General features: G+C 36.0%; 1 protein-coding gene across 2 annotated transcripts in view; it reads left to right on the top strand.

Annotated features, from left to right (window-relative positions):
* LOC145229833 (E3 ubiquitin-protein ligase TRIP12-like) overlaps nt 1–24,274 on the top strand; it is a 36,908-nt gene that overhangs the window by 6,302 nt on the left and 6,332 nt on the right. For both annotated transcript variants that reach the window (XM_080095163.1, XM_080095162.1), the window contains 31 exons: nt 743–890; nt 1,407–1,493; nt 1,917–2,024; nt 4,214–4,346; nt 6,571–6,719; nt 7,079–7,156; nt 7,705–7,800; nt 8,404–8,570; nt 8,994–9,110; nt 9,170–9,439; nt 9,922–10,038; nt 10,376–10,493; nt 11,089–11,200; nt 11,574–11,729; nt 12,231–12,385; nt 12,792–12,913; nt 13,800–13,924; nt 14,916–15,048; nt 15,345–15,505; nt 15,867–15,983; nt 16,885–17,021; nt 17,109–17,343; nt 17,684–17,852; nt 18,233–18,730; nt 19,514–19,662; nt 20,166–20,271; nt 21,057–21,258; nt 22,581–22,690; nt 22,895–23,025; nt 23,463–23,575; nt 23,823–23,914. In XM_080095163.1, coding sequence (XP_079951289.1) covers nt 743–890; nt 1,407–1,493; nt 1,917–2,024; nt 4,214–4,346; nt 6,571–6,719; nt 7,079–7,156; nt 7,705–7,800; nt 8,404–8,570; nt 8,994–9,110; nt 9,170–9,439; nt 9,922–10,038; nt 10,376–10,493; nt 11,089–11,200; nt 11,574–11,729; nt 12,231–12,385; nt 12,792–12,913; nt 13,800–13,924; nt 14,916–15,048; nt 15,345–15,505; nt 15,867–15,983; nt 16,885–17,021; nt 17,109–17,343; nt 17,684–17,852; nt 18,233–18,730; nt 19,514–19,662; nt 20,166–20,271; nt 21,057–21,258; nt 22,581–22,690; nt 22,895–23,025; nt 23,463–23,575; nt 23,823–23,914 — 4,611 coding nt within the window. The remainder of the gene's footprint in view (nt 1–742; nt 891–1,406; nt 1,494–1,916; nt 2,025–4,213; nt 4,347–6,570; nt 6,720–7,078; nt 7,157–7,704; nt 7,801–8,403; nt 8,571–8,993; nt 9,111–9,169; nt 9,440–9,921; nt 10,039–10,375; nt 10,494–11,088; nt 11,201–11,573; nt 11,730–12,230; nt 12,386–12,791; nt 12,914–13,799; nt 13,925–14,915; nt 15,049–15,344; nt 15,506–15,866; nt 15,984–16,884; nt 17,022–17,108; nt 17,344–17,683; nt 17,853–18,232; nt 18,731–19,513; nt 19,663–20,165; nt 20,272–21,056; nt 21,259–22,580; nt 22,691–22,894; nt 23,026–23,462; nt 23,576–23,822; nt 23,915–24,274) is intronic.

The raw sequence follows: 24,274 nt of genomic DNA, 5'->3' as shown, positions 1-24,274 counted from the left end.
CCAGCAGAACCTTCAAGCTTTTGTTGCAATCAGCAGAAATACTTTACTTCTGTATGCTGGCCTGGTACTAGTCAATTGACATTAGCAGGCTTTTCGTTTGAGATAAGCATAGGAGTTTGGCTATGAAGGTTAGGAGTTTGTTTGTTAGGCTGGTTTGTTTACGACTTGACTTAAATTGATTTACACATGTCAGTTTTCTGTTTGCGTAAACGAAAGTTGATTTTTTCTGGGTCCTTAGGTCAGAATTTTAGGTTCAGGTGTTTGTTTTGTTCTGAAATTGAGTTGTTGGCATATAAAATTTAACAAATTTGTCGTTCAACTGGTGTAATGCTAAAACAAAATACTGGTTGTTTTTGTCAAAAACTTGTATTTTTACCTTTCTTACCTGGCATAAATACAAGTTTTTGACAAAAACAACTAGTATTTTGTTTTAGCATTACACCAGTTGAACGACAAATTTGTTAAATATGCTACCTGGTGGACGAAACGCATGTTCAGTATATAAAATTTAATCAAACACACTATATTATCATATATTTACTGTTATACTGACCTACAATGCATCTTATTTTTTTTAATCATTTTGTGATGACTGTAAGGTCAAAAAAAGTGTCAAATTGTTGCAATAAACTGATGCTTTCTAATCTAGATTTTGCTTAGAGTAGAACATAAGAGTTTTGTATGGTTGTGGTGGTTTTAGATAATTTGTTAAACAGTAGCTGATGTTATGTGATTGGCATAGGTCAGTGGCAGTGCTCCTGCTGCTTCCGAACCTCCCAAAAAGCTGGCGTCTCGCTCCTCGAAAACAAATACTGAAAAACCGACGACAAAAGAAAAGACACAGACGGAACCATCCACATCGACCGGACAAAAATCACAAAAATCTGAAAGTAATTATATGTCTGTGTAACTAGCTGTATTTTATCTGTTTGGGAGTGGTTTAAAGCTTTGTTTCTGTCATGCAAGTCAATAGCTTTCAGTTAATTAAACTAATATTCATCTGTAATAATTTTTTTGCTAGTCAAACCATTTGTATGGCAAATATGGAGTGTTCCAAAAGAACAAACAAAATCAGTCAATATAAAACTTTGGAATAAACATTACTAGGCCTGTTTCATTAATTTAATTGGCATAAATAATCAAGCACTTACTTTATAGGCCATTAAAACCAATTAAAATCCTAAAATGATTAAATTCTTTTTTTTCTAAAGAATGCAAAATTCTGAAGAATGTATAATGGCAATGTATAAATGTGTATAACACAACAAACCAGATGCATTAGGTGAAGCGTAAATAACAATTTTCAGTTATAAAAATCCTTTGTTTTTAAGTAAAAATGTATTGGAACACCTTCCTAATTATGAAACTTGGTTATTAAGCCATGTTCACTTATGTTCTGTATTCAGAACCCAAGACTAAACCTTCAACATCAAAATCAAGTTCAAGATTTCATCTGTCAAGTTTTAGTAAATCTGATACTTCAAACAAGTCGGGTAAATTATCTTCTTCTGTTATTAAGACCTTTATGTTGTTTTGTGTTACCTTGTTGCCAAGTAGATAGTGCTAAAAGACCTGAATTATTATACAGACCTGACACAAGCTTCAGGGTAGACCAACTACATTTGTTTTTATCATACAATATATGAATATAAAAGTTCTGATACATATACCGTTTTTCGAACATAAAAAGAAAATAATACACAAGTATTGTAAAATCAAGAGCATGCATTATGATTTATCAAGTTATTTAATATTTTTCTTATTTTGTGCTAGTGTCACCATGGTTTTAAAATCACTATAATTTTATATATTACAAGGAAATTGCTATTTACACTTTTTTACAAAGTCATCCAGGCCATAAAGTTAGTATGGTTGTGTGTTCCATTGGTTGAATATGCGGTCACGCTTGGTTGCAGGCAGAACGTCAGCCCAAAACAGCGCAACTGAATCCGCTACTTCAGCTCCTGCTAGTTCTAATACATCAGCTAAGAGTTCAAGGCCAAAGTCATCTCGTAGCTTAAAAGGTAAAAAAGTAATGTTTTAGTGTTGAGATTTGCTAAAGTACGTATAATTATGCAGTTATGTAGCATGTTTTCATTTGTAGAATATATGATTGCTTGGTTGGGTTATCATCTGAAAAAATAGTTTAAAGAGATAACACACTTGATTTGAAATGTTAGCTGCAGGCAGTGCACTATGCCACCAGCTGCACTGATAAGGCCTTATAGCAGTGGTCCTGAACATTTCATAATTGTTCCCCCTGAATTAGGGCCTGATTTTTTTCAATTACCCGTTTTAAATAATTAAGATTGCAAACTATAATGTCACAGAAAGATGATGTCTTAAATAATGGAAAAATAATTACAATCTAATTATCTTTTTTTTTTAAATGTTAAATTAGTTACTTGTGGTAACCTGTTACCCAGAGGTTAAGATCCACTGCCTTTTAGGTTGCAGTAAACTTATCTTATTTGACTTTTACATAATATGAATCTAACATGCCATGCAACGGCCTTTAATGGATACATGTGGTCAATACATTTTAGCCTTCAATTTATTACCTGCTTTTTTGTCACCTTTTTGTGATTTTGCGTCTTGAGTAAATAATACTTAAACAAGTTAAATGAATAAGTCTGATTATTGTGTTTTTGGACCACAAAAAATGTAGATAAGGATGTGAAAAGTAGTTATATTATGATCATTTATTGAAAATGACTTTTTTTCTTATGTTTTTTTCTATCTAAGTTTAATTTGCATCTTATTATATAACGTCACTTCTTTAAACAATTTTTAATGTACGAGTTTGTTTTTGTTGAGCAAAAAACAAACAAACCAACTTTTTTGTGATGTTGAAAAAATTATGTTGTTTAAAATTTGTTTATGATGCTTTAAATGTGAAAAAAGGAGCATAAATTTACTCGCACTAAACTGAATTTATGACATAAGCAGTGTGTTATTACGATCACACCCATCTTTAAATCCCACCATATGTAGCTATATCTTTCCTACAGCATCTGAAAATGGGTTATGCCTCAGCGGGCATAATAATCCCAAAAGCTCAATGTTTCACAACCCATATAAAAGGCAGGATTTACTGGGAATAGAAAATAGTTTTTGAATAAGTGGCTAGTATTTTGCAGTTGCTTGGTTTTGAGATCTTTTCTATGTGACATAGCATAAGAGTTCTTGAGATTTTGTGTTTATATTTTTGTTTAAAAAGCCTGGCAAAATAGATTCAATTAGTGAGTTTTAATTTGGGGCCTGTACTGCTAAAAAAACTTGGCCTCTTTCTTTAAAGCATAACCTGACTGTAAATGCTGTATCTAAGATTGGAGTGGTTTGCTATTAGAACTGAATATATGTATATATTCCAGTCTAGCATGATAATGTAACATAATGCCTGCTTCTTGGGCTGTAACAGAAACCGGTTCAAACTGGTATGTGAATTGGTGTGGAAATTTTTCAATACGATTTAAAACCACTGTTAAGAATCCTCATCTGTTATGCATACTCCTATTGTCAGTATTGATTGAAGCCTTAAAATACCATTGTGCAAAGCCACTGCTTGCGTAACATGTACTTATTGCACAGGACAGAAAATATTTTTTCTGTTCGGGCCTGGTCTTAAACAGTGCATAACCTATGGTTACCTAAGGGAAAGTGTCATTCACTATCAATGAATATGAGGTCTTGCTGTGAATTTTAGTCATATTTCTTTTTTTCTTGTATCAAGTGTGCCAGACAATGGATTTAAATTGAAGAAAACACAATAAATCAGTTAAAATATATAATTTGTTTTTTGTTATGAATTGTGTGATTCTTGAATGCAATGCAGTATTTATTTCTTTAAAACGGGTATTTCTTTCACCACCAATAACCCAAATTTATATTCCTGTAAATAGGCTTGAAACTAGTTCTAAAAATATGGTCATGACTCATGTCACCATAAACATTTAAAGTATTTTATGTCAAAAAGCCAAAAACTGCCTCATAGAAGTATGTAATTACAAATTAGAAACTAAAGTGCCATGTGAGTTATTACTATGCTAAACCCTTTTTTGGGTTTGGAAACACTGTTAATCCTATAAAAAAGTTGACATATTGGTTATGTGAATAATCGAAATTCTCGTATAGTACCATGTATCAGAACTGTACACACGAAACTTATTGATTTATAGTGGCAATAAAACTCATGAACATTGCCTTGTTTCAGGAAAAAGCAGTTCCAAGCCACAAGAAGAGGAGGGTAAGGGCAAAACTCGCAAGCGCTATCAATCTCCGCCGAGCCATCTACTCCACAATCGCAAAACAACCACCAGCAAAACGGGTTCCTGCGCCAGCACCAGGTTAATATGATATTTTTGTTGTAAAAATTCTCTGTTTTATTATTCAAAGCGTTTTTGACCCTTCTGTAATCTTAGTTGCAAGTTTTGTTTTTTATTAATTTTAAAATACCCTCTTCATTTCATTTTCCAAAGTTTAGAGCAGTGGTTCTCAAACTTTTTTATTGTCGGGGCCAAATGGTATTTTTTAAGTGTGCAGGGAGCCGCAAAAAAACGAAACCTTAAGAAGATCACTAAAGATTATGACTTTGAAAGCTAAAAAAGCAATGTTTGGTGGTTTTCTGAGGTCTGGTGCGAGCCGCAAAATAAGTAGTTGGGAGCCGCGTGCGACCCCAAAAACCGAGTTTGAGAACCACTGGTTTAGAGTCAAACAAATTCTCTGTTAGATTCTTACAAAAACTAACAGTAATTTCTAACACTTGACATTAAAGTCTAAACTGTTAGATGCTGTTATAACTTGTAAATAAATTTCATCAATTTCGCTCCAGCTTTACACCATGTACAACCTCTGTATTTTGCAATCTGCAACTTTAGCTGGCTTCTTAGCTAGTTGGTATCAAAGTGTACATAAAACATTAGTTGTCCAGTCCAACCCATTGTTACTTAATAGAGCCTCTTTTGCCTAAATTTAACAAACTGGATAGCTTTAGTGTGAATTTGATTTGCCGAATAGTTTGAATGCAAAAGGTTTGATCAGATTTACCAATCAAGTCCCCGTAACAGCTTTGAGTTTGTGAAAATCAGGCAATTTATTTGTTTTTTTCTATACTCTCTGTATTATTTCACCACAGAATGATGTCCATGAGGCTCTATTGCGTGACAATAACTTAGACAACTTGTGCTTTATGTAACTTTGCTTGGTAGAACCCACATCTGGCGATTTTGCAAATCTATTGAAGCCAGTATCCACTGTTGGTTTACAGTACTGTTATGACGTTTTAGGGCAAAAAAGCTTCTTTATCTAAAGGCTTTTTTAAACTTTTCATTGTTATAAAAGTTGAAAAGACCTTTGTTACACAAACTGTTTAAATTGTATCGGTATATAAAACTGTGCTTTTACAGAAATTTTCTTGAACCAATGCACGCTTAATACAGATGATTTAAGTTACGGATAATCATATTAAACTGAAGCTTCCAGTACACCTAAATCAATCTGTGTTTTTCGTTTTGCAATGTATTGTAAATAATATCGAATTCGCCGATTTAATGGCATACTCAGTTCTTATTCACATAGAGCAGTGGTTCTTAACCGGGGTTCGGTAACTCCGAATCAGGGGTTCGACGAAGGTCTTTTTGAAGTACAATACAAATACTCGTTTTTGTCAAACTTTAGGGTCTATAGTCGCTAAAAACGGCTCAATAATAAAAACGGCTCAATAATAATCAATAATAAAACACTGGAAAGGTAAACTTATGCAGGGGTGTTTTAAACTGCTCTAAACAGTTTTTGTGGTACTTAAAAGAGTATTACCAGCCTAATAACGATATGTGTCAGACTTTTTGTACATATATTGTCTGCCAACAATGCGAACAAAACAGGTACCACAAGCATCACAATATATATTATGACATCATAAACACTTAAGACTGATCTCCTTGCTGTGCAGCTCAATCTGTGCACCCAGCTAGAAATTAATCTGGGCTTTTTGGGCGCTATTTGATGGTAAATACATGATATAAACCAAGTATTTTTAAACAAAAAAAAGCAGGTAAATGGCGGCCGTTGGTGAAATAAGAATCTGCGATACGGCTGTCCTAGCAAAATGGTTGTGCACCCCTGCACTAAGGTTTTATTTTCTTTTTTTGACGTAACAAAGAGCATTGTTCGCGTTGTTCGTAAGCAGAAAAACAACGAAATTTTGTTGGCAGCAAAAACTTATTACTTCATCTTTTTTATGTTTGTGTACAGATGCTAAAAATACAATGCTTCATTTTGGTAAAAACTAAAAATTACCAGAATTAAAGCAATCATGAAACAAGTTGCTTGTATTATGATGTCAGAATTTAACAAAATGACAAACAGTAACTGTTGCCACTGAGTTTGAACAAAAACTAATCATGACTTACCAAACAAAATGGGTTTAAAACCTAGGATGTAACTTTGGGGTTCGACCAAAGGCTGAAGAATATTGTAGGGGTTCGGCCGTTTTACAAAGGTTAAGAACCACTGATATAGAGTATCAGTATATAACAGAATTAAATTTAACTGATCGGAATTGTTTTTCAGTCGCAGGGGAAGGGGAAAATCATCGAGCAATCATTCACGGGACTCGGAGCAAGGAGCTGCATCTGTGATGTCTCAGGATCGAGCTCGATCATCTCAGGAGGCAGCTAGTAACCAAGCAACCAACAACACGGACAACAACCCTGCAACTGGTGGGTTGTGCTTCTTGCTAAATAAAAAAATAATTTGTTTATCAGATAGAGAGATTATTCCCTGCTTCTTTGAGTTTACTTTTCTTGAAAAATTGACCTTTTAATGTATGGTGTTAAATGCAAGTTGGGTGTTCCAGAAAAAAAAAATTTGTTAAGATAATTCTGCTTTTTTTTCTTTTTAATCTTAACCACCGCTGTAACATCATTTGCCATTGCTTTGCCATTTCCTTTCTTATATATTTTGTTTTGGTACCAAGTCTTAGAAAAATTACTCTAGAAAAAACATTTTTGCATAGGAAAGTGTGTGAAAATGACAATGTTTTAGTTAGTTTCCTTCATGCATTTTACTTTTATTTCAGGTGAATCCCAGCCCTCTAGTGGTGCAAATGCCAATGCTGAAGCTGAGTTTGATGATCCCGATATGTCAAGGTTACAAGGTAATAGAAAAGCCCAGAGCTGTTAGTCAGGTCGGGTTTAATTTGCGTCTGGCCACATTTGTGATGAGATTTTACTTTGGGAAATCGGCTGAATTCATTTTTTAGAATAAAATGTTGGTTTGAGCTGGGGCATATGGCTCTATTGATTAATTTCAAGCCTAAGTTGGCCCAGCTTACTGACCATGTTTATACAATCTTCAAAACGATTTGGCAATTTTGTTTTGAAACTAGATGATAAAGGAGAAGACAAAACTACTATATAGCTTATTGCGCAGCCATTCTACTTTTATTAGGTTCAAATATTTGGTTTTTTAATGTTAAATCTTAATTAAACTGGAATTTGAGCCAGTAAATGCCCACAAAATCAACCTAAATTAGCAATTTAGCTAAATCAGCATTTTGAGGCAAAATAAACAGATAGTTAAGCATATTGAATAAAATATGTATGGAGATTTACCAGAGGAGCGCTGTGACATCATTATTGTGCTTAATTCATAGACACTGATAAAAAATGCTATTTTTGATCATTGCAAACATTTTTGTTTTAGCTTTATTGGAGGCTCGAGGTCTCCCCTCTCATTTCTTCGGCACACTCGGTCCCCGTGTTCAACAAATTCTACACAGATCTGTCAACAGTGGGACAAGTATGTTAAACAGCAGAACCAATCCTCTATTTGCTTGTTTTTTTTCACATTACTGTGTCATTCCTACTAGGGTGTATCAATGGCGCAAATTAAACGCACACAAAATGGGGAATTTAGAAGCCTTGCTCAAAAGTTGCTACTAAAATAGCTGTGTATTTTGATGGGAAATTTAATATTGTTTTGATTTTAGTTTATTTCAAATCTCGTATAAGTGGTAAAATCTTATGTCATACTGTTACTATTACAAAAGTAAATTATAAAACCAACTGCGTAAAATAACCTCTATGATTGTTGAACATAATACCAAAAAGGTTGGAAAGCACTATATTAGTTTATTGTCCTGCTTAGAAAACCAAGCCTAGAATCTCAAAACAACATAGGTGCAATTACTGATTGTTAACCAAGAAACAAAAAAGTGCAATTTGTATTTTATTACTATAACACTGTGCCAAAGTTGGTTTGGTCGCTTACAAGTGCATCGAAGTTATGCTAAATTAGCAATTCTGTCTCACTCCTAAATTTGATTTTGTCAAATTTGCCTTCATGTGTATATGAAAAGCCTGACACACATTTACGGAAGCAACAAACAATTTTGCTTTACAGACTCAAAGGCCCAGCAACTATTGCAAGGCATGCAGACGGTAGGGGACGAATCACGACAGTTGCAGTCAGTTATTGAGATGTGTCAATTACTTGTGATGGGAAACGAAGACACTTTAGCTGGTTTTCCCATCAAATCTGTTGTCCCCGCTCTTATCACACTACTAAAAGTAAGTTTTGTGTTCCTAAATTGTTTATAAATACAAAAATCAGGCCATAGTGGCAAAAAACAAGGCTGACAAAAAAGGATTTGGTACCACAAGGCTGAAATAGTGTATAACTACATTTTAGCTTGTCTTGAAATTAAATTTTTAACTGAGAATTTTTTTACAGTGCCCTATGATCATCAAAAAGTTATTTTTCGAAAGACATATTTTAACCCCGGCTAAAAAGTGTGCCTATGTTTGGTCTGAACAAATTTTTACACAATAAGCTGGTAACAATTTACTAAAAAAAAACATAATGACATAAAAAAACAACAACATAATGACATAATCACTAAAAAAAAACATAAAAAACAAATGAAAATTCTAGCTTGATGTTTGCTTGAACTTATTGGTTGTTAAAGTTGTGTCTATTACTTTTTTTATCAGATGGAACACAACTTTGACATTATGAACCACGCATGTCGCGCACTGACTTATATGATGGAGGCCTTGCCACGATCATCTGCTATTGTTGTTGACGCTGTTCCTGTTTTTCTTGAAAAGGTGAGACAAAATGACAAAAATCTACCAAAACAATTTCCTCACACAAAATTACTTTACAGTTGCAAAGCATTCAATGCATGGATGTGGCTGAACAGTCCCTTACTGCTTTGGAGATGCTCTCACGTCGTCATGGAGCATCTATTCTTCGTGCCGACGGCCTCTCATCCTGTCTTCTCTACCTGGATTTCTTCTCATTGCCAGCGCAACGCAATGCGCTTACTGTCGCTGCCAACTGTTGCTCGGTGCTTTCTGTAAACGACCAGCATTCGGAGTTTGACAAATATTATGGAAGCTCCGTTACTCTGCTCGGTCAAAGACTGACACACCATGTAAGTATGAATAAATCATTGTAAATGTGGTTAATCTGCTGGGATTGTAAAAATGACTTTGTCTCAAGAAGGTTAAATGCTCACAGAAGGTGCACAGAGTTTTTGACAGACAGACAGTATGTGTAATTGACGTGCTTTTCGTCATTATGTGCAGCAACTTCATAAGTTTTGCTTTAAAAAAACAGTAATACACATGATATTTTCTTTAAAATCTTTGCAATCAAACTTGTCCTGACTTGGAAAAAACAGATAGATCCGGTTGATTGCTTACCAATTTTTTAAGGACTTTGTGCAAGTATCTGAATTACCAGATCAACTAGACAATTTCTTGGCTATTGTTGGCATTTTGGATCATTATGCATTAAGCAGATTTGCAATTAAACAAATTTGTATGCATTTTGTCTTTTGTCTCTAGAAATGTAAATGTTTTCCAAGACTATGTTTCAATCCCTACTGTAACATTTTTGTTTTGTTTTTTGCAGGACAAAAAATGTGTTGAAAGTGTTTGTTTGTGTTTCGCTCGCTTGGTCGACAATTATCACAGCGAGGCAACGATATTAAGAAAAATTGCCAATGACGGTCTCCTAGAAAATTTCCAGGTTAGTCTAAAACTAACAAAACATTTCATAAGGTCCACAGTTTGCAACAATATCCCCTTTTTGGGATATTAAACCTGATCTAATTTGAAAGTAGTAATGATGTTTTATTTGAATTTTTTTCATGCCTAGCCCTTGGTGCTTAGTTATAAAATTTTATAAAATTCCTTTTTTAAAAGGTTTGCAATATCTTTGTTGCTTTTTTACAATAAAATAATCTTGAATTTTGGTGGTGCTTCTCATAAACAGTTAAATGTACAGCACTTCATTTTGCTAATAACACACACGCAATGTACCAAGGTTTCTCACCTCTAAACATCACTGTTTCTCTTTTTTGCAGAGTCTCCTGGTAGTAACTCCACCACTTATAGGCAGTAGCACATTTGTGATGGTGATTCGGACAATGTGTATGTTGTGTTCATCCTGCCCCGATCTCGCTACACAACTCGTCCGACACAGTAAGTTTGTACATGAAAGCTTTACTCTAAGTTGTCATCCGACATTAATATAGTAACCTTGGTTAATCCGGACCCGTCTGGACCCAAAAAATTGTCCGGATTAGGTGAAGATCCGGATTAACCAATGTTGATTATTTCAAACCTGATCACAGTACAAATCATTTGTTTCCCAAGTTTTGTCCTGATTAGGCAAAGATCCGGATTAACCGATGTTGATTAGTTCAAGCCTTACCACATTACAAATCATTTGTACTTTAAGTTTGGTCTGAATTTTGGGGAAGATATGGATTAACTGAATCTGGTTTCACCAAGGTTTACTCTACTTCAGTTTAGCTTGCATAATGGTTGCTAACAGAAAAAAATGAGTTGAAAACAGAACTTTAAGGGCTTGAATTTATTTACAATTTTAACCAAGTCAGCATAAACTACTGTATAGATTCAAATAACGACTTACGGTTTTTATGAATGTAAATGCAGTGACTTAATGTTCATTATAGTCTACATCCACCAAACAATGAGCTGGGTTATTCTCTATTTAAATTTCAGTTGAAACCTGCACTGATTTTAAATTTAAATCATTGTAATTCTTGTCCAGATATAGCTGAAACCCTTCGCTATCTTTTGTGCGGGACTGCAACAGACTCTGAACAAATTGAGTTGGTGCCAAGAAGTCCACAAGAACTATATGAAATAACTTCATTAATAGGGTGAGTTTCACCACTAACAACCAACATTCATATTGCAGTTTCAATTCACTGGAATAAAATGTATTCGGGTGCTATTTTCCACGCTTTTTTGTCCAACATGTGGGCTTTAGTCAATCATTTAAATTCCTTAAATTTACATTCATTATGTCTAAAACTAGTATGTCATGAATGCAAATTTGAATTGGTAAAACCGTTATAACTTAAGCCATACTAGGTTGTTTTTTTAATATGTTTAATACTGTTTTTATATTTCATTTTGCTTACATAGTGATAAAGTGTACTTGGTTTAGTTATGTCCAGATACAAGAAGATTATATTTACCAAAATGACTGACTGTTTTCTATGCGATCCTAAAATCTTTGTTTTTTTTCAGTGAATTGATGCCTCGACTGCCAAAAGATGACCCAATGTTCAGTGTAGATCGAATCTTAAAGCAAGGTGGTAAACAAACTAACAACGATGGAGCCCCCATGTGGCAGTGGAAGCAGTACGATGGCTCATGGACATCTTACTCAAAACATGACAATGGGTAGGTGACTTGTTAGTTAAAAAAATAGAAAAAATTCACTGATCTTATAATGGCTTCCTGACTGGGCAAACGAGCAACATATTAAGTTCACACCATCATTAGGTTTCTTTTTTTTTCTGGTCATTTGGGACCATCGCAAGTTCAGAAACAGAAACATAACTCTCATCCAAATTTAAAAGTTTTTACTTATAATATATTGCCAGCAGTGGTGGGATTCAATATTTTGTCAGCTGGTTCTATCACAAAAGTCATATCTTCAGCCATTTCTGTTACAAACAGTCCATTGACAGTAACCAGTAATTTTAACCGGTTCGAGGATCTCATAAAATTTCGTGAGATGTTTCTATAGAACCGGTGCCAACCAGCTAAATCCCACCACTCATTGTTAGTGTTCAAACAAGTTTTTGTTTTATTGCGAATGTAACTACAGCAACCTGCTCTGCAAACAGGATTTCACATTTAAGATTCGCCCAATCCCTAATTCCATCTTTTGTTATTCAGTTTGATCGAAGACGCACATCGCAGCGGAGACCAAGAAGCAAGTCTTATGATTCAGGGTCGAGTTTACTTGCTTGACTTTCCCACAATGCAACAGGTCAACGAGGAGTCGGGAAATTCTCGCGCAATCAGACGACAACCTGAACGAAAAAGCCGCAGTGAGTGAAAAAGCGTTTTTAGCCTGAAAAACTTGTTTTAATGCTACAAACTGTTCCAAAGAAATTTTGTACCTTTTTTGCCAGAGACAACTTAACCTAGTCGGCAAACATGATAACACTATTTCATCATGTTTTATTACTTCTTTGGTGCAAGTTTGTGCTATCGCTGTGTTTTTAGTGTGTTTTTGCAATCGTTTATAAGAATTGTCTTGCAAGATATGCCATTATTCTGCTGAAGGCATCTTGTATGGGACGTCAAAACGTTGATTATTTATAATATAAGTGCTGGAAGAGCGACACTGGTTAATAACTTAACCTTTTTGGTTTTGAAGTTTGTTACTCTTTTAAAACAATTTTCAAAGTAGGATTTTAAAGGAACAATTTCTCATGAACTTTTTGTACACAGATAAACAACTGGTGAAAACTGAATCAGATCAAAGTATGACAGATGCTCGTGTTTCGTTGGTGAAAGAAGATCGTGGTGTGATTTCTATGTTTGTGCGGTCATTGTTCAGTCTTCTATATGAGGTAGGGAACCAATTGTTCAAGGCAATCTCTTTGCAATGTTGTGTATATGGTACTGGGATCTAGTTTTTGTGGAATTAAACGATTGAAATTAGCTAGAACTGTAAAGTGCGAGTCCCGGAAAGACTCCTGTTGTGGGTTCGAATCCCACCGCAGGCTACATTTTTCTAGCCTATGCCTTGCCATATGGTGGTGAATGCTTGGTGACCAGCTGATTCGGTGTGGCGCCTTCAAAGGACCTGGCTTACTGTGATTTAGCTAGAACTGTATTTTAAGGCCGAACGTAGTGTTAGATGGAGACACATGCCACAAATTTTTTCCCTAAAGAGTAGATAGTTACACTGGTTTAAGCAGTTTATCATGTTTATGATACAATCGCACTTTTCTTTACACCTAGACCAGTGGTTCCCAACTGGGAAGGATTTTTAAAACTTGAGGGGAAGAATTTACGTTAACTTTTCCATGTGGTTTGTAAATAGACACTTAGAGTTCTGGCAAAATAACCTATGAAGTTGATAAAGTACCCAATTTTAAATGATCTTTGTTTAGTTTAACAACCCCTATGTAGTATGGAAGGGAACTGGGGCTCCCACCGCCGTACAATGCCCCTTGTATACAATCATTGATTGTCTCCGACGTCAGACTCTGACAGGGTACCTCTAATGTTGATGATGTAGTATCTTAGGGAGGAATGAAAATGGTTTAAATTTTTTGTGAGAAAAAAATGTAAGTGAGAAATTCGTCGAGATAAGTTGGGAACCACTGACCTGGACAATGAAACAACTGCACTTCTTAATTTTGAATGAAAGTTGCCATTGACAATTTCGCAACTAAAAAACATGTTCAGTATGAATAATTGAGAAAACACACATCGTCTTTTTCTCCTCAGGTATATGGTTCATCAGCCGGTTCACCTGCAGTGAGGCATAAATGTCTTCGTGCTGTGCAGAGGATGGTTTACTACGCTGAACCAGATCTGCTTGGAGATGTGCTTAAAAACCTTTCAGTATCGAGGTAAGATTTCAGTTGAACCTTGTATAAATCATAGCAAACATACAAATAAATACACAAAACGCTTCAGGAAATTTCTAGTAATGTTTGGTAGGCTACTAAATACTAGTAAATAAAACTGTAGAGCAGGGGTTCCCAACCTTTTTTGCTACTCGTACCCCTTTGTCAGGTCAGAGCATTCTTCGTACTCCCAAAAAAATCGGATGGAATTTTTCAGATATATATTGCTAAATTAATTAGCTTTTATAGCTCTATTAAACGGTAAACACGAAAAATGCAAAAATCACAAACAATAAGTTAACCGTTTGTAGCAAATTTACAGCACGACCACATTGAATGCCTCCTTTATCTGTGCATTTTCTTCCTAACTGTGTGCTTCGTTGTTTATTGCTGGCAGCAAGTAAAAAAGCATTGTTATGAGACAATGAAGCTTCATACTAAATAACAACAATTATTTGTAGTTAATTGTTTTTTAAAAGCAAAGACCTTAATGGCATCATATCATTTACAATTCCAAAATAAAACTGTACTGTGAAATCTGTTTTAAAAGCTGCTTTGTGGCCCAAGCATCTTCGTACCCCTTGATGTTGAATCTCGTACCCCCAGTTGGGAACCCCTGCTGTAGAGCTATGTATCTGTAGTTTACCTGAAAGATTATGTTTCAATAGTCTGTTACCTAAAGTATGAAATTCAAATCAGTAAAACTTAATCTCAGTTTGTTTTGTGCTTTTAGTAATATCGGGGTTAAATGTCAAACAATGTGGATATCACTGATGATGGCATGAGCATTTGCCGAAACATTTGAACAATAAAGCATGTCGCTTTTTACGTCTATTTGGGCCGTTATCTTCACCATTAAACTTATGAACAGATCCGTATATAGTGGTCCAATGTGGTAACAAACATACTAAAACATACAGATAACTGATAAAAACTGTGTCTCTAGTCATTTATTTAAATACAATGCACACTTATGTTGTTGTGTTTGTTTCAGTCACATTGCATCAATGCTGTCGAGTTACGACCTGAAGGTTTTGGTCGGCGCCTTACAGATGGCCATGATACTAATGAACAAGCTGCCAGATATATTCAAAGTCTACTTTCTCAGAGAAGGAGTCACCCATCAGGTTTGAATGCCCTAAAACATGAGGCTAAAACACCTAAAACATGGAAAGCTGAAAAACCCAAAAACATGGGACTAAAAATCACCCCAAAACATGAAGCTACAATTTCCCTAACACATGAGACTAAAAAGATCATTATTGGCTAAAAATCTTTTCAAGTATAGGGCTAAAATGCCCTGAAACATTGGGCTAATAATATCCTAGAATAAAGGAGCAAAATATTCTAAAACATTGGACTAAAAATTGTTTGAATCAGGGCGCGTGGGTAAAACATATTTACTCTTTTTGTGTTGACCCAGGTGGAACAACTTCTAGACCCTAATCACAAAGTAGTGGGTATAAATCACGGGGAATCCCCACAAGCTGGGACCAGCAGTAACCCCACAAGCCCCTCAGGGGTGTCAGTGTTTGAAGGGGCTCCCAGTAGCACTGACCCCTCACCCTCTGAGCCGATTCCTGGGTAAGTGATTGAAAGTTGTTGGTAGGAATGCTTGTAACATAAAACTTGATGAATATAATTGTTTTTTTTGCATTTTTCTCTGCTTACTTGACAGCATTAGGTAAGAGACTTGTTTTTTGGTGAACATTTCTGTCGTTTCAGTCAAAAAATACATGTCAATTTCAATATCTGTGTAAAGAAATTACTGTATTTATGGTCTAAAAAAATTCTAATATTTTCTTGTTTGTGTTTTCAATTGTGTTTTTTATTGTGATAAAAACAAAGTACCTCAAAAAAATGTTTTAAATCACGATTCAATGGTTGGCTGAGCAAAGCAAGGTAACCACCTTCACAAGTGCTTACTAAGATAATTTTTCTTCAGACGTTTATCGGACATGCTGAGAAGGAAATACACACCAAGAAGAAGCTCAGGAAAGAGAATGTCGTCGTCATCATCTGCTGCAAACACTCCGGATGAATCCAGCAGCAAATCGAACAGGTTCAATGTTTGGGAATGTTATGCTTTAAGATTGTATGTGTTAAAGACAGTGGTTTCCAACCTGGGCGAAATTTCAAAAATTAAGGGGAAGGAATTTAATTTAATTTGTACATGTGGTTTGTAAATAGACACTTTAGCTCTGGGAATAGTACATGTGAAGTTGATAAAATACACAACTTTAAATGATCTTTGTATGGTTTTGCATAATGTAGTGTATTGGAGACGAATGAAAATGTTTTGAATTGCTAAGCGAGGTATTCGTCGATAAATGTCGTGAACCTGTTTTTACGTGTTTAGGTTTTAATTGCTCTTTAAATTAAATCATCTTGATTACCCGTATCGGTTAGGGCTTAACAGGGTTCCCACGGGTATGGAAAACCTGAAAAGGTTATGGAATTTAAATTTGTATTTTTAAGGCCTGGAAAAGTTTGAAAAAAGCCAACTTTTGCAATAGTCCTTGAAAAAGTATGGAATTTGGCGCCTGAAAATGCCAGATAGAGATAGGAATCTCAAATTACGTAACATTTGTATATTCGTTGCAAGTATGGTAAATTGGCTACATATACCAAAGTCTTTTTTCCAGTTTTACTATGGGAATTGCTCGATTTTTTTCGATTAAGGTTGTGGAAATTCGGATTTTTTTCTTGAAATGTTTTGGAAAAGTCATGGAATTTATAAACAAAAATTGCGCGGGAATCCTGGCACAAGATATGTGATTAAACAGTCCTAAAAGCAAACACAATTGAATTCTTATTAGTAAGCTAAAGAAAGATAATGTAAAAACCATCCAATGTCACATTTGTGGTTAAAAAAACTTAACACCGGGTAATATATTAAGTAGCGTTACCAACATGTCAATTTTCGAGTTCTTTTACGAGGATTTTGTTATCTCTTTGTTTAGAAATAAACCTACAGCATCGTCCCCTACAGACCGTGTTATATCTCCACCTTTAACTAAAGCTAAAGCGTTCGCTGCTGCAATGTCGACTTACGATGGGAGTGTGGCGACACCTACTGGAACTAAATCTTCAAAATCAAGTAAAGTGATTTCTATGGACCTACCAGTTTTTGTCGAACACTATAAACTTTGGCTAGAATATTCTTTTCAAATAACTTTTTCCTTAGATCAAGGATCCAGCAACCGTTCTTCTGCCAGCTCCTTCTTTTTCAACTTTAATCCCACCCGCTGGGGGCGCTCTTCGTCCACCTCTACATCAGGGGGTGCAAGTCAGGGGGGCAACGTTCAAACCCCACCACCGATGACGCACGCAGCGTCACAACCCAACTTTTCAAATCGACTTTCACGCGAAAAATTAAATCTTCCCAACTTGAAGAAAATGACTGTTGCAAAAGAAAATCAGTAAGTAAAGAAGTTTTTTTGTTATTCCTACTTTTAAATGTCAAACTAAGAGTAGTAAGTGTAGTAAATTGCATTTTTGTTGTTAGTTTATTGAATGAAACGTAATTAAACGAGACGACAGCGAATTTACAGACAGTCCTGGTTAATAGAATATCCAGTCTTTTCTTGCAATAAACCGGAATATTTTTTAACTAATAATCGGCTACAGTTTTCAGTTCAGTATGCAGCAAAACGGAATATTCATTTAACCGAAATTGTATGTGAGTCAAAATCAACTTGTGTCGTCATATATCGTTGCCCAATTTGCATATGGTTGTAACAACGTTATGTCGCATTTCAGCAAAGAGAAAGTGAAGCAATGGGTGAGAGAGCAGGCCAAGATATTCCTGGAGAGCTATTTTACCGCTTCACAATCACTCAACCCACATAACGATGACAGTTCGTCCACTGAACAACCATCATTGCTTGCTAAACTGTCAGCTATTGCTCAAAGCTTGTCCATATGCACTGTAAGTTATGTTTGCCAATAAAGGGGGTCTCCGATAGCTCGGTAAAGTTTTAGGGTCAAAACAATTATTTCTCTAAAATCTAGCAATTTAATAGTGCAAATAACGGCCCAAATAGACGTAAAATGCGACATGCTTTATTGTTCAAACGTTTCGGCAAATGCTCATGCCATCGTCAGTGATATAAGCTTTTTATGTTTATTATGGCCGTTACTTTCATCATTTAACTTCTGAATAGATCCGTATATAGTGTTCCTGGGGCAATTTGTTTAACGCAAACAGAAATTTTCCCTGTTTTGATGTTTTTTCGGCGAGAGAGGGTCACACGACCCCTGTTTGACCCCCATGGCTTCCGCTTTTTACCCAACTTTGATTTACTTCAGGAAACGAACGTTGCTTCGACTAACCTCACCGAGCTTTGTGACATCATAAACACCTCTGACGTATCATCGTTCGAGCTGCAGCACAGCGGCATCGTCACATCAGTTCTGCAATTTCTGACGCGCGAAGCACCCGATGACGTCACAATGGACCAGGGGAGCTCGCCAAAAAACGCCCCCAAGCGGAAATCGTCCACAGCCACGACCCCCCCGCCTATGGTCACTAGGAGACGTAGTAAAACTGACACCCCCGCCGTCGCTCAATCGCTTGATGTCGCCAAACTGAGTGACGTGGCAAAATTTGAGAGGCCCAAAACGGCTCCGGGCGAGCACATGACGCCATCAGTTGGGGAACGTCAGATTCGCGGTGACGCGTTCGAGATGGAGACGGTTGATGACGTGGTCGACGCTGATAAGACGATTGTTGATGAAGTAAAAGGAGTGACGCTTTCCAGGGAAGATCGATTGCGCTGTTTCTTGAACACTTTTGCTGGATTGCCGGTAAATTATCAAGTCGTCATGTTTTGTTACAAGATATAATCGACTGGATTAACACAAGATAATAAATAGTCCTGACAGTTTAAGCTATGTTTACTTGCAGTTTCATTAGGTTTTAATTCGTATTAGGTTTTAATTTACGGGAATTGCATTTTGCCCTCTTTTGCGGGAATTGCAAAAGTGAAATTTTGTCATCTTTTGGATTTGCATAAATCCCTAAGATCCGAAGAGAAGTTCAAAAACTAATAATCTCCCCCATATCCAAGGAAACGCTAAGACAGTGGTCCCCAACCTTTTTTGTCCTGTGCACCCTTTTAGTTGATATTCAAATCTAATTCCCCCACATTAATTTAGTTTGCTAAAATATCGTTTACATTAACATTTTAATGTAATTCTTAGAACAGAAATTAAACTCTCGATTATAAGCTTAAATCGATTATATGAGAACTTTCTTTTTCTCAACTCATATATGGCAAATGCAGCAATAACACAGCACAGACAACCAGTAAGAGATTAATGTTGTGACACAAATTCCTCCCTTCAAATTACAAAATTCCACCCTAGTGGGGAATTCCCCCCTGGTTGGGAACCACTGCAGTCTAAGGACAATAAAGTTACGGCCCAAGTTAGTAACGATTAAAAAACACTGAATTACAGAGATTTAATGTTGCAAAATAAATATTACTCTACTGGTTGTGTTATTGGTATTCATTTGTATCTACGTCGTAAATATGTCATCACACACGTAACAACTTGACTATGTCATAACTTACGTCACCACGACAGACCGACCGCTTCTCCGGTGATGAGATCACACTGCATGACGTCAGCAACGTTTCACCGCTTCGAACATTCGTGCAGAAACTAAACTTATGCGTCAACCAATTGGAACAGTTCTCTGTTAGATCACATGACCTGCCAAGTGCCCCAGGAAGGTAAGAAATTGTTTTTACGTATTTCATCCAGAGGGCAAGGGTTTAAATCCCACCACGGGTGATGCATTATTTGGATATGTGATGTTCGCATTGTTGGAACAGATTTTTGGATTTTCTCCTAACTTACGCAATAGCATGTAGTCAATGTAAGTGGTGGATTTCGAAGTGTTTTTCTTTGTTTGTGTAATTTTGCTGATGACTCAAATGATTCTTGCGGATAAAATCCAATCTGTAAAACTTTTGCTCAGCAATATGTAATGTTAAATACTTTTTAATCGAGTACCGACCATACAATCGACGATACTTGCTATGACACTAGGTTTGGCTTTTATTTTGAAAAGATCATGTTTCGGTTTACGTTTTAGAGGTCAAAAATTTCATCGATTAGGCCTTTTTCTGGAAATATATAATATAGCAGTTGTTAAATCGTGTTTTTAGCAAAGGTTTCTCATTTCAACATTCCGAATTCATATGCCTGACATTTTATATTATGTATTATACAGAGGATCGCAGGCGCTGACCTTCTTTGCAAAACACCAACTGAAATGTCAGTTACAACGTCATCCAGATTGTAGCAAGTCGAAACAATGGCACGGCGGACCTGTTAGGGTGAGTTTACAAATTATACAGTGTGTAACCTGTCTTAGTAACACTTTACACAGACTTGAAACGTTTTTCATCACCAACAAACAGGCAGAGAGATTGTTTGCTGAATATGTAGTGAATAGTAGATATAGTTTATTGTAGGCTTATTAAAATAGGTAATCATTTCAAGTTTAGGTGATGTTACGACAAAAACGGTGTTTAATGACCTGCTGTAAACTTCTATTATTACCTTATTCAAATAGAATCTTGTAAACAACTTATTAATAAACTATAAGTATGTATTTAGTATAAGCAGGTCAAATTAGACCACCAAACAACAACTAAACAGACTGAGTGATAGATCAATTATTCCCTTATACAAATAGAATCATATAAAACAAGCTATTAAAACACATATAAGCAATCGCATAAGTCTAACCAACAACAAATAAACTAAACAGAAAAATAGGTCAATTATTTCCGTATTGAAATATAATATCATCACCAAGTTATTAACAAACTTAAATATAAATCACGTACTCATATAAGCAAGCCACGTAAGTCAACCCCAAAACAACCGAATTGATCCGTTTCGTGGCTTTTTGTTGTTGTATCAATAAACACAACTTTAATAATAAGTTTCCTCATTAACTCTTATTTACTGGTGCGTCGCAAGTCCAGAAAACTTTTCCAGAGGCGTCGCAATAAAAAAGTTTGAGAACCACTGGTCTAAAGCACTTTAATATTTTAAAATACAAAACGTTTCCGTATAAACAAGCGTGTTTTGACGCCGAACTTTCAACTTTCAGGTTGACCCTCTCGCTTTAGTGCAAGCGATCGAACGTTACCTTATAGCCCGGGGTTACGGGAACACGCCCACCGACAGCGACCAATCAGAGCGTCGGGATGTTCTGATGCTGATGGGCGACGAAGATTCCGAAGATGAGATTGAAGTTGATGAAGATGATGGAGAAAACGATGATTTGGAATCGAATTCACCATTATCATCAGGTAGAGTAGGAACCCGTACAAGATAACTGGTAAAACCTAATACTGTTAGATGGAGACACATGCCACATTCCCCCCTAAACAGTAGATAGTAACACTGGTTTAAGCAGTTCGTCACATTTATCGATGCAATCACACATTTTTTACACCTAGACCAGTAGTTCCCGACTGGGGAGGAATTTAAACACTTGAGGGTGGAATTTACTTCAATTTTTTTTTCACATTAATACTGTAAACCGCGGTTAAACCGGTTCGGGTAATTCGGATCTTGGTTTAATCCGGAAACTCGAGGTACAAATGATTTGTAAGATGGTAAGGCAGTGGTTCCCAACCGGGGTGCCGCGGCACCCTGGGGTGCCAATTGCAATGCTCAAGGGTGCCGCGAGATATTAACTGCGGCCCATTCTTTATTTTAACTTTAACCCGTGCCGTGCGGAATTTATTTATTTTTGGCCGAGTTTCAGTAATAAATGTTAAACACTCATTTATTTCATTTAACACTAGACGGCGTTTTGCTTGGTTCATCATGATAACATTATTGGAAACTTTTGCATGGGAATACGATACATAGCTAATAGCACGAAGCATAGCTAATCGAGAAAAGGCTAAACCCTTTAACTGCGGCGGGCCCATAAATGGCCACGAAGACATTTGTCAATTTGTAAATCACGATAGAATACAAACTGGTACGAATTTTGTTTGCCAACTAAGGTGCGTTTGAAAGCACATGTGCAAATGGCTTCTATGTGTGAGTGGATTTTTCGTATTGACGCACATAAAAAAACGACAACGGCAACTTATAGTCGAGGAAGAAATGCGGGTGTCTTTATCGAATGCTCCCCCAGATATTAAGGGACTTTGTGCAAGAAGCCAAGTCCAAATTTCACACTGACTTTTAAATGGATACATTTATTTACGCGCGCTATACTGTACAACTCATTCTGTGTTATTACATACAGTTATTTGAAATACCGAAACCTCATAAAATTGATCCAGTTTTGCCAGGGTGCCGCAAACCATTTATCTCTTTGATAAGGTGCCGCAAACTATTTATCTCTTTGATAAGGTGCCGCAAGGTCAAAAAGGTTGGGAACCACTGTGGTAAGGCTTGAACTAATCGACATCGGTTAATCTGGATCTTCGCCTAATTCGGGCAATTTTTTTGGTCCAAATAAGACCGGATTAACCGATGTTTACTGTATATGATTTGAAACAGACCAAACTTATCTGTTCTAAGGTAGAATCTCCCAAATAAAAAACGCACTTTGGCAGTGTATTTTAATGAAAGAAAATGGTTTAAAAGATCCATTTACAAATTTCCACAGAACATACGTCATCGGCGACGTCATCAGCTGTGTCTACGTCATCGAGCAAACACAGATTGGAGTTGTATGTTGGCTCACATCGCCTGCCCTACAACATGACTGTTTATCAGGTACAACACAAATTATAAACATCTGTGATGAGCTGCCGTTTATAAAATTATTGACGTAGGTCAGTTCCATTCCTTTTTGGTTTAATTAAGAAAATTCACGGTAAAATGAATACATAATCAAATTTCACTAATCAAATCTCTCTGTGCATGTGAATTGTACAAAGAAAAAACAGAATTGTGGAACTAATGTTTTTTTTTTTTCAGGCTGTGAAACACTTTGGTGAGGAACGTGCTCGTTCTCCGTCACTGATGATGTCATCAGATGAACGTGACACTGATGACGAAATCGGTTCCATCGCCAGCACAGGAGTGTGGAACACAACACACGTCATACAGTAAGTTGATACGTCATACAATAAATAGTTACCTCATACAATAAATAGTTACGTCATACAGTGAATAGTTACGTCATACAGTGAATAGTTACGTCATACAGTGAATAGTTACGTCATACAGTGAATAGTTACGTCATACAGTAAGTTAAAACGTCATACAGTGAATAGTTACGTCATACAATAAGTTGATACGTCATAGAGTGAATAGTTATGTCATACATTAAGTTAATACGTCATTCAGTGAATAGTTACGTCATACACATTTCTCTCCATTTTACGGTATTTGCATGGACAAACCTTTACCACAAAGTTTTAAATTGGTTTGGAACATGTCAAAATTCATTCCCTTGCGTTATTTTTTGCATCCAAGCTAGTGAATTTTAATTTACCAACAAATCCATACAGATTTTCTGCATAATGTTCTGTTTTTTTTTCAGTTATAAGATGGTGAGCGGTTCCGATTCACAAAGCGGACAATCATCGGGAAGCAAAAAGAATTCACAGAAAGTCTCTCCGAAATTATCCAAGAAGAACGACGCTCTATGGAACAGTATGTTAGGTTTTATTGTCTTGTGTGTCTATCCAAATCAAACAAACGATTTTCCGATGACATTATCGTTGTGTTTTAAGTCCCATATAAGGACAAAACTGCTTCGGGCAGTGTTCTGGCTTGTGCTCTCGGGCCCCAACCTCAGGCCTTAGACGACAGTTTTTTAATTTTAATGTTTCTAGCCTCACGACTCATAATGTGAAGTAACTGTATCTGGCGATTTTATGTTGACTTCTTTTTTCCACAGCTGGCGTCGTGCCAACGTTGAAACGTCCTCTCGACTCATTTCTTTCTCAATCTCTCCCACAATCTTTTATCACACCTGACCCAAGCAAAGAGGTGTGTCTGATTTTCAACTAACTTTTTTTTGAAATTTACTGTTTTGAAAATTTTATCTATCTTTGAAAACTTAGGAATAGCGTAATGGTTTCTGCGCATTAATATAAAAACAGTAAAAAAATGATATAAAATAGTATGAAACGTATATATTCTGTTTAAGTATTAGATAAACCTTATAAAACAGAAGAATCTGGATAATGGCATAACTGTCAATCGCATAAAACGTTTAATTTCACACAAAAAACTTGGCAATCTGTTTTGCGATTAATCGAAATAGTGTGTGTCAACATGTGCAAATAAATAAAATATCTACGAATTTCAGACTTTAATTGGAAATTGATTTTTTGGTAGACTACCTAC

Source organism: Phallusia mammillata, chromosome 5 (genome assembly GCF_965637545.1).
Source record: "Phallusia mammillata chromosome 5, kaPhaMamm4.hap1.1, whole genome shotgun sequence".
Classification (NCBI taxonomy): domain Eukaryota; kingdom Metazoa; phylum Chordata; class Ascidiacea; order Phlebobranchia; family Ascidiidae; genus Phallusia; species Phallusia mammillata.
The sequence above is the reverse complement of the archived record's forward strand: the minus strand, read 5'-3'. Positions and strand labels throughout refer to the sequence as shown.